The 16134-nt window shown below is 35.3% G+C and overlaps 1 protein-coding gene across 4 annotated transcripts in view; it reads right to left on the reverse strand.

The window, feature by feature from the left end:
• The window catches only part of CEP120 (centrosomal protein 120), an 89856-nt gene that overhangs the window by 8656 nt on the left and 65066 nt on the right, over positions 1 to 16134 (reverse strand). For all 4 annotated transcript variants that reach the window (XR_002341873.1, XM_005661594.3, XM_003123877.4 and 1 more), the window contains one exon: positions 11770 to 11868. Coding sequence is in view for 3 of the 4 variants with exons in the window: in XM_005661594.3 (XP_005661651.1) it covers positions 11770 to 11868 (99 nt within the window). In the remaining variant the exon portion in view is untranslated. The remainder of the gene's footprint in view (positions 1 to 11769; positions 11869 to 16134) is intronic.

The following is a 16134-nucleotide window of genomic DNA, read 5'->3' on the forward strand; positions in this document are numbered from 1 at the left end:
CTTTCTTTTTAAGATTCTTTTCCCATATAAGTTGTACAGAATAGTGAGTTCCCTATGCTATACCGTTAGGTCCTTGTTGATTATTTTTTATATAGTAGTGTGTCTATGTTAATCCCAAAGTCCAAATTTATCCATCCCCATCACCATTCCCCTTTGGTAACCATAAATTTGTTTTCTAAGTCTGTGAGTCTGTTTCTGTTGGTTTCTTGTTTGTTTTTTTCCTTTTCTAGGGCCACTTCCTGTGGCATATGGAGGTTCCCAAGCTAAGGGTCTAATTGGAGCTGTAGCTGCTGGCCTATGCCACAGCTACAGCAACACCAGATCCGAGCTGCATCTTCGACCTACACCATAGCGCATAGCAATGCCAGATCCTTAACCCACTGAGCAAGGCCAGGGATCGAACCCACAACCTCATGGTTCCTAGTCAGATCGTTAACCACTGCGCCACAAAGGGAACTCCAAGTCTGTTTCTGTTTTGTGATACCATATGATATCTGTCTTTCTGTCTGACATATTCTAGTTATGTCATAATGCTGTAAATGGCATTATTTCATTTTTTATGGCTGAGTGATATTTCGTTGCATATATGTGCCACATCTTCTCCAGACAGTCCTCCTGTCAACAGACATTTGGGTTGCTTCCATGTCTTGGCCGTGGTAAACAGTGCTGCAATGAACACTGGGGTGCATTTATCTTTTTGAAGTGTGGTTTTCTCCAAATACATGCCCAGGAGTAGGATTACTGGATCATATGATAGACATAGTTGTAGTCTTTTCAGGAACCTCCATACTGTTCTCCATAGTGGTTGTACCAATCTACATTGTAGGAGGGTTCCCTTTTCTTCAGACCCTCTCCAGCACGTAGACCTTCTGAGGATGACCATTCTGACCAGTGTGAGGTGATACCTCATTGTAGTTTTGATTTGCATTTCTCTAATAATTAGTGATCTTGAGCATCTTTTCATGTGCCTAATGGCCATCTGTATGTCTTCTTTGAAGAAATACCTATTTAGACCTTCTGCCCAGTTTTTTGATCTTTTTTTTTTTTTTATATTGAGTTGCATGAGCTGTTCATATATTTTGGAGAGAATTCCTTGTCAGTTGCTTCATATGCAAGCATTTCCTCCCATTCTAGGTATTTTTTTTCATTTTGTTGATGGTTACTTTTGCTATTGCAAAAGCTTTTTTATGCTTAATTAGGTCCCATTTGTTTATTCCTTATTACTCTAGGAGGTGAATCAAACAAGATACTGCTGCAATTTATATCAAAGAGCATTCTGCCTATGTTTTCCTCTAAGAGTTAGTATCTGGTTTTACATTCAGGTTCTTAATCCATTTTGAATTTATTTTTGTGTGTGGTGTTAGAGAAAGTTCCAATTTCTTTTACATGTAGCTGTCCAGTTTTCCCAGCACCATTTACTGAAAAGACTGTTTTTTCTCCATTATACATTCTAAGAATAGCATCTTTACTAGAATGTTAGCCTAGGTGTTTCAAGTTTTTAAATGCTGTTGCAAACAGAGTTTTAAAGTTTCATTTTCTGTCTCTCATATATGGAGAATTAAAATTGATATTTACTTTTTGTTTTTTAAGGGCTCCATCTTTTTTTTTTAATGGACGTTCCCAGGCTAGGGGTCCAATTGGAGCTGCGGCTGCCAGCCTCCACAGAAACGAGGGATGCCCCACCCACTGAGCGAGGCCAGGGATCAAACCTGCATCCTCATGGATACTACTCAGATTTGTTTGCCCAGTGCCACAATGGGAACTATGAAATTGATATTTACATAGTGATTTTGTTTCCAGCAAACTTGATAAACTCACTTATTAATTGTAATAGATTATGTGTACATGCTTTTTGGTTCTGTACATATATAACAAATGTCATCTGTAAATGACAAGTTCTATTTTTTCCTTTCCAGTTTGTATACCCTTTCTTTCTTGTGGCCCGTTACACTGGATAGAACCTCTAGGACAATGTTGTAAAGAAATGGTGACACCTTTCTCTCATTCCTGACCTTAGGGAAAAACTTTTAAGATTTTTTGGTAGGATATAAGTATCCTTTATTAGATTAAGAAATTTCTCCTACATTCTTAGTTTGCTAAGAATTACTATTATGAATAGGTACTTTTTCTGCATTTTTTTTTTATAAAGAGCACTTGATTTTCTTCTCTTTAAGGAAGTAAGCAGCCAACTTCCCCTTTGTTTAATAAATGATTGTGATGCCTACAAGTTTTATATCTACAATCATGGGCCTGATTGGTCAATTAACTTTCTTACAATGTCCTTCTCAGATTTCAAGATGATGTTGGTCTTGGGAGTTCCCTTGGAGGCTCAGCAGGGATCCACGAGGAGGCGGGTTCGATCCCTGGCCTCACTCAGTGGGTTAAGGATCCAGCATTGCCGTGAGCTGTGGTGTAGGTCACAGACGTGGCTTGGATCCTGAGTGGCTATGGCATAGGTCAGCAGCTATAGCTCTGATTCAACACCTAGCCTGGGAAATTCCATATGTGGGTGTGGCCCTAAATAGCAAAAAAAAAAAAAGAGATCATGTTCTCATTTCTTAAAAAAGTGAGACGTGTTCTCTCTTCCTAGTTTCTGAAACAGTTTGTGTAAGATCAGTGTTATTTCTTTCTAAAATTTTTACTAAAATTGAAAAGTAGATGCCATTTGGATCTGGAGCCTTCTTTCGGTGAAAGATTTTCATTACAGATTTAATTCTCTAATAGCTATATGATTACTTCTGTTACCTGTTTGTGTCAGTTTTACAAGTTCTGTTTCTCAAATTCACACAAAATTTTCACACCATTCTCTTATCTCCTTAAATGTCTGGGGGATCTGTAGCCCTATACCATTTTTAAAATTCCTAATACTGGCAGTTACAATTGGACACTTTTTCCCAACAACTCTGATAATATATTTTCCTCATTTTGATCATTTCCTTCCTAATTTTCTGTTGATTTACTGTTTGAAAGGAATATGTAGAGAATAGATTTTATGCCTTGAGATTTACAAATTTCCTTAAGCACAGCTTTCATTAAAGTTCATGTCGTGACATGTTTTAATTATTCAGTTCAAAATATTTTCTAATTTCACTTTTCTCACTTTACTGGAAGTGTACTATCATTTTATTACTAATTTATAGCTTAATTTCACTGTGGTCAGAGAACATATTCTGAATTGCATTCATCTGAAATGTGTTTAGAATTGCTGTTCAATCCGGGATGTGAGCAATTTGGCTAAAGGTTCCAGTGTACTAGAAAACGATGTGCATCCTGGACTTTTTTGATGTCATTGGCTGTGTTATCTAAATCTTCTAAATCGCTACTTGCTTTCTGTCGTTAGCTTGCTTTATCAGTTCCCAGGAGAGTAACAGAAAAATCCTATTACAAATTTGTCTATTTCTCTTTTAGGTCTAGCGATGGTTGCTTTATGAAAGTCTGTGGCTGTTCACACCTGGTAACACACAAATCTATCTTCTTCCAGGTGTTTGATACCTTTGTAATTATGACACCTCTCTTTATCTACAGTAATGACTCTTGCCCCAAAGCTGAAGTATTCTTAGACCGACTCCCTTTGGGCTAAAAGTAATGTAGTATATATTTTTCCTTCTTTCTAAATTCAATCATTTTGTACCTTTCTATTTAAGGCATGCATATAGTTAAGTAGCATACTGTGGTCTTTTTAAATTCAGTTTGTAACTGAATGTCTTTAATGAGAGTATTTATACTTAAAAGTGATCAGCGATATATATGGGTTTAAATCTTTACAGATTACTATTTTCTACCTATTCCATTTATTTTATATTCTGCTTCTCTCCTTTTGTCCTTTTGGAGGTTGATCTAATATTTCATCACTCCATCTTTCCCTTTTATCAGCTTGTTGTTCATTTTTGCTACTCTTTTAGAAATAATATAAATTAAGACTTGTACAACACTATAAATAATGCAACAGAATCTAAACATTTTAATTATCCCTTTATGTCTTTTGTACTATTGTTTGTCATGAATTTTAATTCTCTATATACTTTAAACCCAACAAATATTTTGACTGCTGTTTTCTCTCAGTTTTTGTTATTCTGAAAGCCTTATGTCACTTTCATTAATGAAGGACATTTTCACTGGGTACAGAATTTTAGGTTGACTCTCCTTTTCTCTCACTACTTTAAGGATGTTATTTCACTCTTTTATGAATTCTTTTATTTCTGATGAAAGTTCACCTGTGTGTCTCATTGTTGCTCTCAAGAAGGCAATGTCTTCCTCTACCCCTCCATGGCTTTTAAGACTTGCTTTGCTTTTTGGCTATTTTAAATGAGTGCCATTATAAAAGAGGCCCAAGAGAGCTCCCTAGCCCCTACTGCTATTTGAAGACAGCAGAAAGATGGCCATTTATGAACTGGGAAGCAGGCCCTCAGCAGACACAGAACCTGACCATGTCAGAAACAAATGTCTGCTCTTTATAAGCCACCCAGTCTGAGGTGTTTTGTTAATGCAACACAAACAGACGAAGACAGAGATCTATGGTTACACAAAGGGTACTCAATCTCTTATGCTCCATCCTGGATGTCACTTAGGTTCTCTGCTGTATTTTCTTTTTTTCTGTTGCAGTTCATATACTTTTTATTGGCTTATCTCAGTTCACACTTCCTTGGTTCCGCTGTTAATTCACCTATTGAAGTTTTTACATTTTATTTGTAATACTTTTCATTTCTAGGCTATCTGTATGATTGAAAAGACCTCAGACCTCTAATACATTTCTCCATCACATCACCTATTTTCTAGTAGTTATTTCTAACTTTCTGGTGACTCCAAAATCTGCTGATTTCTATTAGCAAAAGACATAAAAAGGTGTTCCACAGTGAAGACATACAAATCTAATAAATTAAAAGATGCTCAAAGTCAATGAAAATTTCAGCTATAAAGTGATAATATCTCAGACCTACCAAACTGGAAAAAATTAATACGGCTGATAAAAGCCAAGTGTTAGGCATGGTGTGAAGAATAACAACAATTATACACTTCTCTTGGGAACTGAAGATTTGTACAACCACTTTGGCAAGTAATCTGGCAAGTAATCTGGCAACATTTAGTGAAGCACATGAGCAAACTCTATTACCAGAAGTTCTACTTTTAGACATAAACACTAAAGAAACTCTTACATGTACAAAATTTTCACAAAAAACAGCTTTGAGTCACGTTAGGTAGTCAGAGAAGATTGATTCAAAAACAATGTTTCCATGTATATAAAGTTTAAAAACATACAGAACTAATCACTGTTGTTTACCAATATTTTAAATATATAACATATATAAAGAAAAGCAAAGGAGTAATAACAAATTCAGCAAAGCAGTTCCCTGTGGAAAGGATACAGGTAAGAAAAGGCACATAGAGCACTAATAATGCTATTTATGGAAGGTGGGGGTTGAGGTGCATAAAAATTTTTTTTCCACTTTGGAATGTATGATATATTTCATTTAAAAGTTATTTTAAAATACAAAAGGAAAAGAAATCGGAACAAAATCATACAGATTTTATTCTGTACAAAATACACCAAATGGTTACCTCTGGCTGAAGAGGTGATATAAGTTTACTGTTGCTTTTTATTTTATGTGTCATGATACTGTAAAATTTGAATTTTTTTTTACATAAGCAAATATAATTACAAGCAGAAAAAAAAAGGGTCAAATTATTTATTTTTAGGTTACTCTGTAAAACTGTAACTTTATAAGACCTGAAACCTCTTAACTCTAAAAGAGAAGAAAAGCCTTTACCTAAAAATGCCTAGAATTTTTAATAAAATATACAGCATTAACAATAATCACATGCACACAAAACTCAGAGGTTAGAAGAAGAAATCCTCTCTGCTGCCAGGTGCTCTGGGTTAAAGTCTCCTCAATCAAGTGAGTATAATCTTTATTTTGCCTTGGCTGCCTATAAATCCAGAGAGGAGATGTAAACATACATACACTAGACTAAACAGCGGCTAAAACGTGGCCACTACTTACTCTCCCACTCACACATACCATGTATGTCTGTGGGAAAAAACTTACAACTAAACTAAGGAACTCAAGTCAAGTTTTCTGAAAATAACCCAGAGCTGACAAGTCAGTAGGAGGGCCTGGATGGTTTCAAGACACAGTTTTTAACCAAGACTTGGACCTCCAACTGTTTTCTTAAACAAAGATTTACATCCCATCCTTGGCTAAATTACTTATAAATTAATCAAATTAATTACTCTGAGTGGATAAGGAGAAGGCTGGACAAGATAGCGCTGATGTCAGCCAATGAAGTCTGTGTTGTTTTAACTAAATATATCAGCTCAGTTTTAAACAGATCTACTGTGCACAAATATGGTAAGGGACCCACATCCTACCCCAAATCTTAGGCCTGTTTCCTGTCCTGTGAACAAACATACCTAGCTTTAATGTAGCAGACATGATAAAAACATTAAATTTCCTACAAAAAATTCATACCTCTTAACAATGATTCATTTCTTTTTTAAAAGTAGTGCTCTTGTTCTTCCTCCATAACTACATACATTCTAATGTGTCAAGAAATGTTTTTAAGTAAATATGTTTCACTCCTTAGAACCCAGGAGTAAAAGCGACAGTCTTAACTTGGAGATGGGAAAAAGAGAAACTAAATGCCCCGCAGATGTCTAACACCTAGAACTCTTTAAAGTTCGTGTTATACATCACATCAACAATATCAAACCCAGAAGGTATGGGTGTATTTCCTTGTTTTCAATGTTAGGACCCATTTTATGTTACAGTTGTTTATATTTTACAGCTGTCGCCTACCTAGTCACCAAAGAACAACAACAAAAAAAGTCTACAACTTGGAAACACAGGCTTTTATGGTTGTGAATCAGAAGAAAACATTTTTTTTCTAAATAACTGGAGGATTATGATTTTTTAAATTCACAAATTGACTATACTAGGTCACCTTTGAGTAATGGAAATCCCTGTTTAAACATTCTTTTGGCAATAGGCACTGAGCATTAGGTCTTACTTCCAAGTTTTACCAGCTGGGTTTTGTCATTAACATTTATTAACAATCTAAGATATGGCTTTTGCCGTCTAATCCGTACTACACAAATGTTTTGTATGGCCCTCCAGAGGATTTTGCTGTGACAAATTACTGGCAGAGATTATAGCCCCGTGGCTATTCACCAGAGGCAATGTAAAATTAACATGGTACTAATCCAATTTAAACAAGAAGTTGCACAAACAATCCTCTGAACAAAAGCAGATAGAGGATTCCAATTTTACAAACACAATAAATGTGTTTTTAATAAAAAGCTTTAGAAAAAAATAGAAGTAATTTTCACATGTATAAATTGTGCCTATTTGATGAAGTTATTAATTTTAATCTTCCAAGAAGAGTTAGTGGCAGGGCACAACTGACTATGGTAATCCCAAAGTCTATCACATTTCTTCTTAAAGTGCTGCATCTCAAAGGTGATCTGGAAAACATCCATGATTTCTAGTGTCCTTGAAATCTGTTTACAGTATTGTTTCTAAAGCAGAAAGTCTGCGGGATAAGGAATAGAAATGGTTTGCAATGAAGTTACTGCACTCAAAGAATAAGACTATTTTCTTTCAAGAAGTAGAGTTTGCAGTTGAACCAGTAACTTAACACTGTGTTTTCTTTTCTTCTTAATTCACTTATAGTAACTCAATAGAAAAAAGGCATCTGAATTTTTGTGACAGACTTTCTGTTAGGAGACACAAATAGCTAAAATTACTTTGCCAATGGTTTTTAGGCAAGATGGTAGAAAGTGCACAGAAGAAAATAATGGACACAGATGCATGTGTCAGGAAGGAGGGGTACTTGACCTCGGAGCCTTTTACACTGAACTTCCTTTAGAAGAGTCTACTTCAGTCCATGAGCTGGGGGGATTCCACCTAGAACATTATTTTCTTCTAAAAACCATCTCAAACAATGAAAATAATGTCAGCTGTCAATATACACATACTAATATAATTTAAAAATCTATTTACTCAAAGTAATAAGTTCTTGCATGGGTATTTATAAATAAGAAATATTACAATTATAATGAAACTATGTTTTGATAATTACAAATTTCTTGAGAAGAAATGCCCTAATCAACAGCTAAGTCTTCTATCTTTCCATTACTGATTTTGGTAATGCCTTATAATTACCATTGTATTAGTCTCTTACTCTGCATAAGTTGCATAAAGTTGTTCAATGGTAGGCACTGTCTTCCACAACCATTCTCATTTTAAAATTTGACACAATTTCATACCTAATATTGATTTTGAAACATTGTTTTTGAACCAGGTCTCCCTTAGCTTTGAGTGATAAAATATAATAACCTCATTGTCCTCTTATTTTTCTAATACATATATTTTCTATTTTTTTGCTAACCTCATGTGCATTTCTTACCACTCTGCCATATTCTTATTAAATATTAGCCCTTTCAGCTGAATTTTAAGTTCCCTGTGGGAGAGAACAGCTATGTGTAGAGAATTTACCATAGTGCAAACTGCATAGGAGGCGCTCAAGGAGTACTCGCTGAATGAGAGAATGAACAAATAAAATAACCACAGATGTTTCTTCAGCCCCAGTGCACTCTTATCTCTTTACACCCAACTTGAAGTTCGGTAGTGGCTGACAATCTTGCATATCTGCACATTTAGCACTCATATAAGGTGTTTTTTTCCTTCTGTCAGCTTTCTACAGAGCATCTATTAAAACTACCAGCCAAAAACAAACAATATCCAACCCCACCTCCCTGTCACTATTATCAGATAACAACATCCTAATTTTCTAGACTTAAAAATTGTCAAATTGTTAGTGCTGTCTATCGTTTCCTTGAACAAATCCTTCCAGTATTTTTTGTATTCATCAATATCCAAAGCTATCATCTAATTAGGTCTCCACCGACCTACTATACTACACAGCAGCTTTCTGGCTAACACAAGGACGCTACACAATTGCTTTATGGCTCATGTCCTTTTAACAATCGTTACCATTTACTGAGCATATACTGTGTACCAAACACTGTATAAAATGCTTTACAGACAACTCATTTAATTCTCAGAACAATCTGTGAGGAAAGATTTTCACTGTACAAAAGAGGTGTACAGAAACGAATTCCCCAAGTCACAGAGGCAGTTAAGAGGTACAGCCAATATTCAGTGCAGCTCTCTTGTTCTAAAAGGCCATGTTCTAAACTTCTGTGTATTCTGCCTCTGAGAGAATTTGTATCCTATTATTACTATTATTATTATTTTGTCTTTTTAGGGCTGCACCTGCAGCATATGGAGGTTCCCAGGCTAAGGGTTCCGGCCTAGGCCACAACCACAGCAACGCAGGATTTGAGCCATGTCTGCAACCTACACCATAGCACATAGCAATGCAGGATCCATAACCCACTGAGCAAGGCCAGGGATCAAACCTGCATCCTCATGGATGCTAGTTAGATTTGTTTAATACTGAGCCATGATGGGAACTCTGTATCCTGTTATTTTTAACAATCATTCTCATCACATCTTTTTCTTGCTCCCAATTCCCCAGGGACTCCCTGCTATGGTACTATAAGTAAGCTAAATATCTTGGCATAATGACTTTAACTTTTTTTCTCTTTCAAAGTAACTTGAATTCTCATTACTAAAGCCAGTCTATCTAACAGTCAATGATAACATTTCTCTTGCTACGATAGGCCAAATCATATCTTCCATGGCTCACTTTGTTCTTTTTGAAAGTCTTTAATTATTTGGCATCTATGGAATTAAACCATAACATTATAAAGGGGAAAGGGCCTGAGCCTGAAATCTGGTCAATCACTCTGTCTATCACTCAGTACTTGTGTGATTGTGTGCAACCTACTTACTTTCTTTAAGTCTCAGTTTCTTTCATTAATTGAAATGATACTACCTGCTATTTAGGGATCCTTGCTAGACTTAAATGAAAAGATATGAAAGGCTCAGCACAATACGTGGCCTTTAGTAAGCCTTCAATTAATGCTAACTGCTCTATCAGCACCATTCTAATTATCATCCTTTTTCTCTCTAGCTGCTGTTTCCTTTATCAGCTTTCTTTCCTCTTCTTAAACCTAAGAATTCCAAGTTATCTCTGCAACAGCTTCAATTATCATCTCTGCAGAGGATTCCTTCATCTGTTATTAAGCCCAATCATCCTCCCAAGAGCAGTTCATATTTCTAACTGCTTGCTGAATTTCTCTCTGTAATAATTAAAATGTTCAAATTTGCAAGTTCTATCTCCTTCCCATGCCCCAATCAGCTTTTCTTAATAACTGTATTTTGACACTGAAACATTCCAGACACTTAAGGTTTGCACACTTGGTAACATATTTGACCTTCCACTGTGCATTCTGATCAGGTATAGTGTACTGTATAGAATCTACCAAAATCGTCTTTCAAAAGAATCTCCTTGTCACACTCCCACTGCTTCCACTCAAGTTTTAGTCCTTATTTGCTGAAATGACTCTAAAATAAGACCTCCTCTGTTCTCCAGGAAGAGTCTATGCTTTCTGACTTCATGCTTCTTTGCTATAATCACTGTATTTATGACATTTCCCCCACAACTTTCGTAAATCACAGACAGTTCTCCTGAGGTCCATCTCAAATAACTCATCTGCCATGACACCTTTCCTAAGTTCCATTAAGAGATGTACTTTTCCCTCCTGAGTACTCACTACAGTTCTTTTTAGGGCTCTTACTATTAGGCAGTAAATGGTGTATTTACAGTTTTCTTCTCTGTTATAAACTCCAAGCTTCCTGAGGGACAGACTTACGTTTTACTTTTATCTATAAATCCAGGGCAGTGCCTTGAAAAGGAGACCCTCGGTACTACACATGATTATTCACTCATCTATCCTTTGTCTTTATAAAACACGCAGTGTGTAACATTATTTTATACCTATGCTTACAATCTCAATTCATCGACAAGTTACACTGAGGTAGTAAACTGTACTATTTTTTTCCTGCGTACTCTAGTACATACTCTGCTATCAAGGTGATAAGCATTTAGTACAGTATCACTAAGATGTTTAATAGCGTTTGATGGTTTTGGAGATAATTTTTTTAATATATCTGAAAGACCTTTTGTGCCAAATGTTATTCAAAATACAATGGACACATTTAAGAAAAGCAGACTTAGACTACTAAACTAGCCATTAATGATTCTTAAAAGTTGCAGATGTCAAATAGATGAAATTCAAAATAAAGATTTTGCTCATATATCATTTGATCTTAATCATATGAAGAAATTATACCCTAAATTAAGACTAATGTCTCATGAAGCTAAGAGCATTTGTTCTCTAGTAGCAGGAAGGAAAAAAAATTAATGTACGAAGAATGCAGGAAACTAGAAACTACTATCTCTTTTAAATTCTTGTAAAATTATGCAGAAATACCCTGTGATTCCTTTTCTTAATGAATAAATTTACTGTGTCTTCCTAGGAATAATATTTAAAATATGGTCTTAAATTTCTCCCCCCAAAGGCACTCCCATTGGAAGGAAATTAATACTAAGAAGAAAAAGGACGGTAGTTTTATAATTCAAAGTAAAAGAAATCATTCCCGATTAAAAAAAAAAAAAAAAAAAAAAAAAGGACCTAAAAGTTTGAGTGGGAGGCTCTTACACATGACACTTTAAAAAAAAAAAAGGCTCTAAACATCAAATATAGCAGTGAAGATTCAAATGCAGACATCACCAAATATTCACAGTTGTAAAGAAACAGGGAGAAAAGACTGAATAATCCATCATCAGCTATAAACTACATACCTGCTTAAGTCTGGCAAGTTCTTTCAAAGCTCGTCCCCACTGCTGCTTGTAATGTAATTTAGACTTAGTCGCAGATTCCAACTTTCTTTCAAGTTCAACCTAACAGTGATTAAAATCATATCAAGTGAAACACTATACCACTGTGTACAATCACTGAAAGATAATATATACAAAGAGTCTGGCTTAAGAAAAGAGTTTATGTAGTGTAACATACGACATCATCTAAAACTGTTATATAATTTACTGTAAATATTATGGCACGTGAACATTTTCTTGTTTAAAATATAGTCGTATTTTTACTGCCTAACAGCCTATACTAAAAGGAACTAAATCAGTCTTAACCTCCAGACAGTTACTATAAATGTATTTAAAACATATATATTACAGAAAGATCATAGAGTGAAAATACACTTTTTTTTTTTTTTTACAAAAAGCAGTTCTGTTAGCATTCCAATTTAGCTGACACTCTCAATCTTAGAAACCAAATTATTCCTTTTGGAGGCCTATCATTATGTGGAATTTTGTCTTACACTGAAGAGAACTAGTAGAGATACTTTTATAACTCTGTTTTGGCAAAAATCAAAGAATGCTAAAAACAGTAAAATGTTTTATCAGAAAGCAGTTTACTAAGAAAGTGGAGTACAAAGTCAAAAATATTTTAAGAATGTTAAAATAAACCCAAGAGTCAGAAAAATAATGCTAATAATACTCAGCTAACTTTTATTTTCTATTTTTCTTCATATATATATATATAAAAAGACACAAAAGAGATTCAATTTTAAAAAAAAGATTATTTATACTTGCAGCAGGCAATCTGTTGTGCATGAACTGAAGCCAACTTGGCTATGTTTTGGAATGTACTCTCTCAATGTTTCAAACCAAGCACCAAACAGATTCATGTAGCCAACAGACAGTTTTACTATTTAAGAGATAAGGTAATAATATGCCTGAATTACAGTTAAACACTGTTAATCTAAACTGGTCTAATATTTTCATACCAAGTTTAGTTTTTCCCATATACACAACTCTTAATGTTTTGCAGAAAAATGAATCTGAAGACACTATCCAAAAATTTAAACTTCAGAAAACTCAGAAGGAAATGAAAGGAAAAGCAGATTGCCAAAATCCCTTCACAAAAGAGCAGAACATTCTCTGCAGTAATATATGACTTCATGGAGTCAAGGTCTTTTCTGCTTTACAAATCCCTAGTGCTTGGATTTAAACGTGTTGACATTTCACAACTAGGCTCATATGTCTTAAGTTGAATAATATGCTAAGATTATCAAAGATGATCTCTTCCACTTAGGCCCCAAAGATTTATACATATTACTTGGTAATTTAACAATAGGACATATGTCAGAGGAAAAGCAAAAAATCTGTTTATAACTAAAAGATAAAAGGGTAGTATTCAATAATAAAAGTGATGATGTGCCTGGGTCTTAGAGAAGGTCTAGTATCCTGGACAAGCCCCAGGATGAGGGTTAGGACAGAGATGAACCTAGAGAAATCATTTATATCCACTGAACTGACTCCATCAGAAAAAGTTTTGCCATGATTATCAAAATAATTCACATTTGCATAGTTATTCATTAGCACAGTAAGTCACACTCACAGACAAAAAAACCAAAAAAACTTTGTAGCTAACAAATTCAAGCCACACATAACATTTTTCTTACTCAACCCAACTACCAAATCAGTGATTCCTAACTTTAAAAGGGTATTGATGCCTCTGTGATTCTCAAAAAAGATATGGACCCAGTTCCCAGAAAAATATATACAAGTTTTGACATAGTTTCAGGGCATTCAAAGACCCCAAGTTGAGAGCCCTTTTTGTGGGTAGACAAGTCTTGTTTGCACTTAAAAGGCAAGTTACAGACTCTTAAATTAAAACTTAGCTCAGGACCCAAGTCAGTTCAGAAGCTGGTGAAGACCAAAAACACGGACCTTCACTGGTTCTCATTGTCCCTGTTTCTATCCTTGCTAAACCCATAATCCCAATTCTCTCCTGGAGGTATGGAATTATCTTTGCGTCCAACCTCCTATCCCCAGTTCCAGTCTGTCACAAGGAACTAGAGATTTCTCCCTTGAAATATTTTCCAGTATTATTCTCTGACATTCTTACCACCACTTTCTATGAGCTCTGGCTCATCTCGCCTTTGCTTGTCTCCTCAGCCTCAAATGTATTCTATCTACAAATCCTGCAAGCCACTATTACATCTATTTACTCTCTACTAAAACTTGCCTTCGATAGAGCCTGAACTCCTCTGCCTAGGTTTTAAGGAGCTCCAAAACCGAATCTCCATCCTACTTGCTCAACCTAAGTATTCCTCAACAGGAAACCCTCTCCTCCAACTACGAGGTTTGTGTCCCCTACATCCACCTCCTTGAGCAAGTTACTTCCTGAGCCTGTCAAGTCTTTCTTTTCTTCACTATGTACTTAAAACAGCTAAAATTCTACTTTTATGTGGAGCTGCCATAAAACTACTATATTCTGAACACCAAATGCTACCTCCTTTCTGAAGTGCAGAGAGTTCTTATTACACTCCCTGGTATCTGATCATACAGTCATTTGCAGTTCTGAGTCAGCTCCCTTATATTACAAACTCTTTAAAAGTGAGGTCCCAAAAGGAGAATGTACTTTCCTTTTCCTCTTTGCCCTAAGACGGGTGAGCACACAGTAAATACCCCCCAAATGTTCTTAAATAGACACATTTTAGCTTCTGTCTAAACCCTCTGTATACTCAACTAAATTAGAATGTTTTCCCAATTATTTTTAAAAAGCCATTTCTGAGCTAAAAGCAAATCATAAACTATTACTCACCTCAGGAATCAAGAATGGCAAGCTAACTTATTTTCTGGCCATTTCAGTGAAAAATGGGAATGTGTGTTACACTGAAGAAAACGAATAATCAGAAAAGAAAAAAGCTCTCAATCAGACATAAACAGAAGTTACAGACTAAATCAGGTACTTTTTCACTTACGTCTTTCTTTCTGTGCTTGCATGCCTCTGTTACTTAAGAAATAAGATTCTGCCCTCTTCTGGCTCCAAAAAAACTTACAACAAAGAATTTTCAGAAATGCTGAGAAGCCTTGTTTTACTAGGCACTTAAACATACTGAATGAATTCATTAGATCTGATATAGAGGGAGTTCACTTAGGCTTTTCTTTTTTTTCCTCTCAAGTTCATGGTACTGTTTTTACAGTATGTAAAAACATGTTTGGATTTTTTTATCCTTTTTGTTAGAAGAGTAGTTGGAAAAAGGAATTTTTAAAATCACAATTTATGTCTATGATGGATATTACCTCGTTTATATTCAGAAAAGATGAATATGATTATGCTTCTGCTGCAATTTTGAGATATTTGGCTCTGAATTTCCCAAAAGTAAAATGGATATACTTTTGACAGCTACTTAAGAGTTTGTGAGAACTGATGATATTGTCTGAATGCTTCAAGTATCTCTAGTAAGCCATAAAATTCATATTTATAAAAATCAAAATACTTTTATACTTGGCTTAATCAAAAGGAATGGGAAATAATCCAGCTGGATTTGAGGTCACTGGTAGAGAAATGAGGAGAAAGCCAAACATGGAGAATGAAGAGATTGTTGAGATATGAAAGAAGCAGAATCAACAAGACTTTGCAATTAAATAGATACGGTGGTAAGAAAAGGAACCAAAAATAGCATGGCATCTGACAAGCTGCAGAAACATTTAAAGAATTCAGAAACAGAAGAAACCATTTAATACCCTTTTCAACTCCTTTTTTGTTAACTACACTCTTACTCTTGTCTCCGAATTTTCTATATACTCACCCTTTCTGCCTCTTTAATAGTGCTATCAAGGACTAAGTTTTAAATCTATGCTCCTACCATCCCCTCCTCTCTTAAACCTTCAGTTTCTCCTTGCAGTTAATTTCTCGCAATCTAAAAATATTCTCTGATGTTCCTACCTCTAAATGAGCTTTTCTCAAGAGCATTAGGCCCCTGGGCTATGTTTCTTCTTGTTTTCTTTTCAAAGCCAAACTTTTTATAACCTTTTGCAATTTGGCTTCTTAAAACTCAAGTGACATCTTAACTGCCAAACTCATGGTGTTTCCTCAACCACTCTTGACTTTCCCATCATAAGCGATTACTTTTACTTCCTCGTCCTTGAAACTCCTCCTTTTCTTTTGGGCATACCACTAGACTGTCTTTATTACTTCTCTAAATCTCTCTAGCTTCCTTCCCCAGCTCTTGCTTGCTCTAAAAGCTGAACCTTCCCCCAAGCTTTACTACTGGCTGTTCTTCTTAACACCCTTTAAGCAACTGCATCTATTTCTAGAACTGTTACTTTATTCAAATGACCATCAAATCTATGTCTTAGCCC

This window comes from Sus scrofa, chromosome 2 (assembly GCF_000003025.6).
Source record: "Sus scrofa isolate TJ Tabasco breed Duroc chromosome 2, Sscrofa11.1, whole genome shotgun sequence".
NCBI classification, from domain to species: domain Eukaryota; kingdom Metazoa; phylum Chordata; class Mammalia; order Artiodactyla; family Suidae; genus Sus; species Sus scrofa.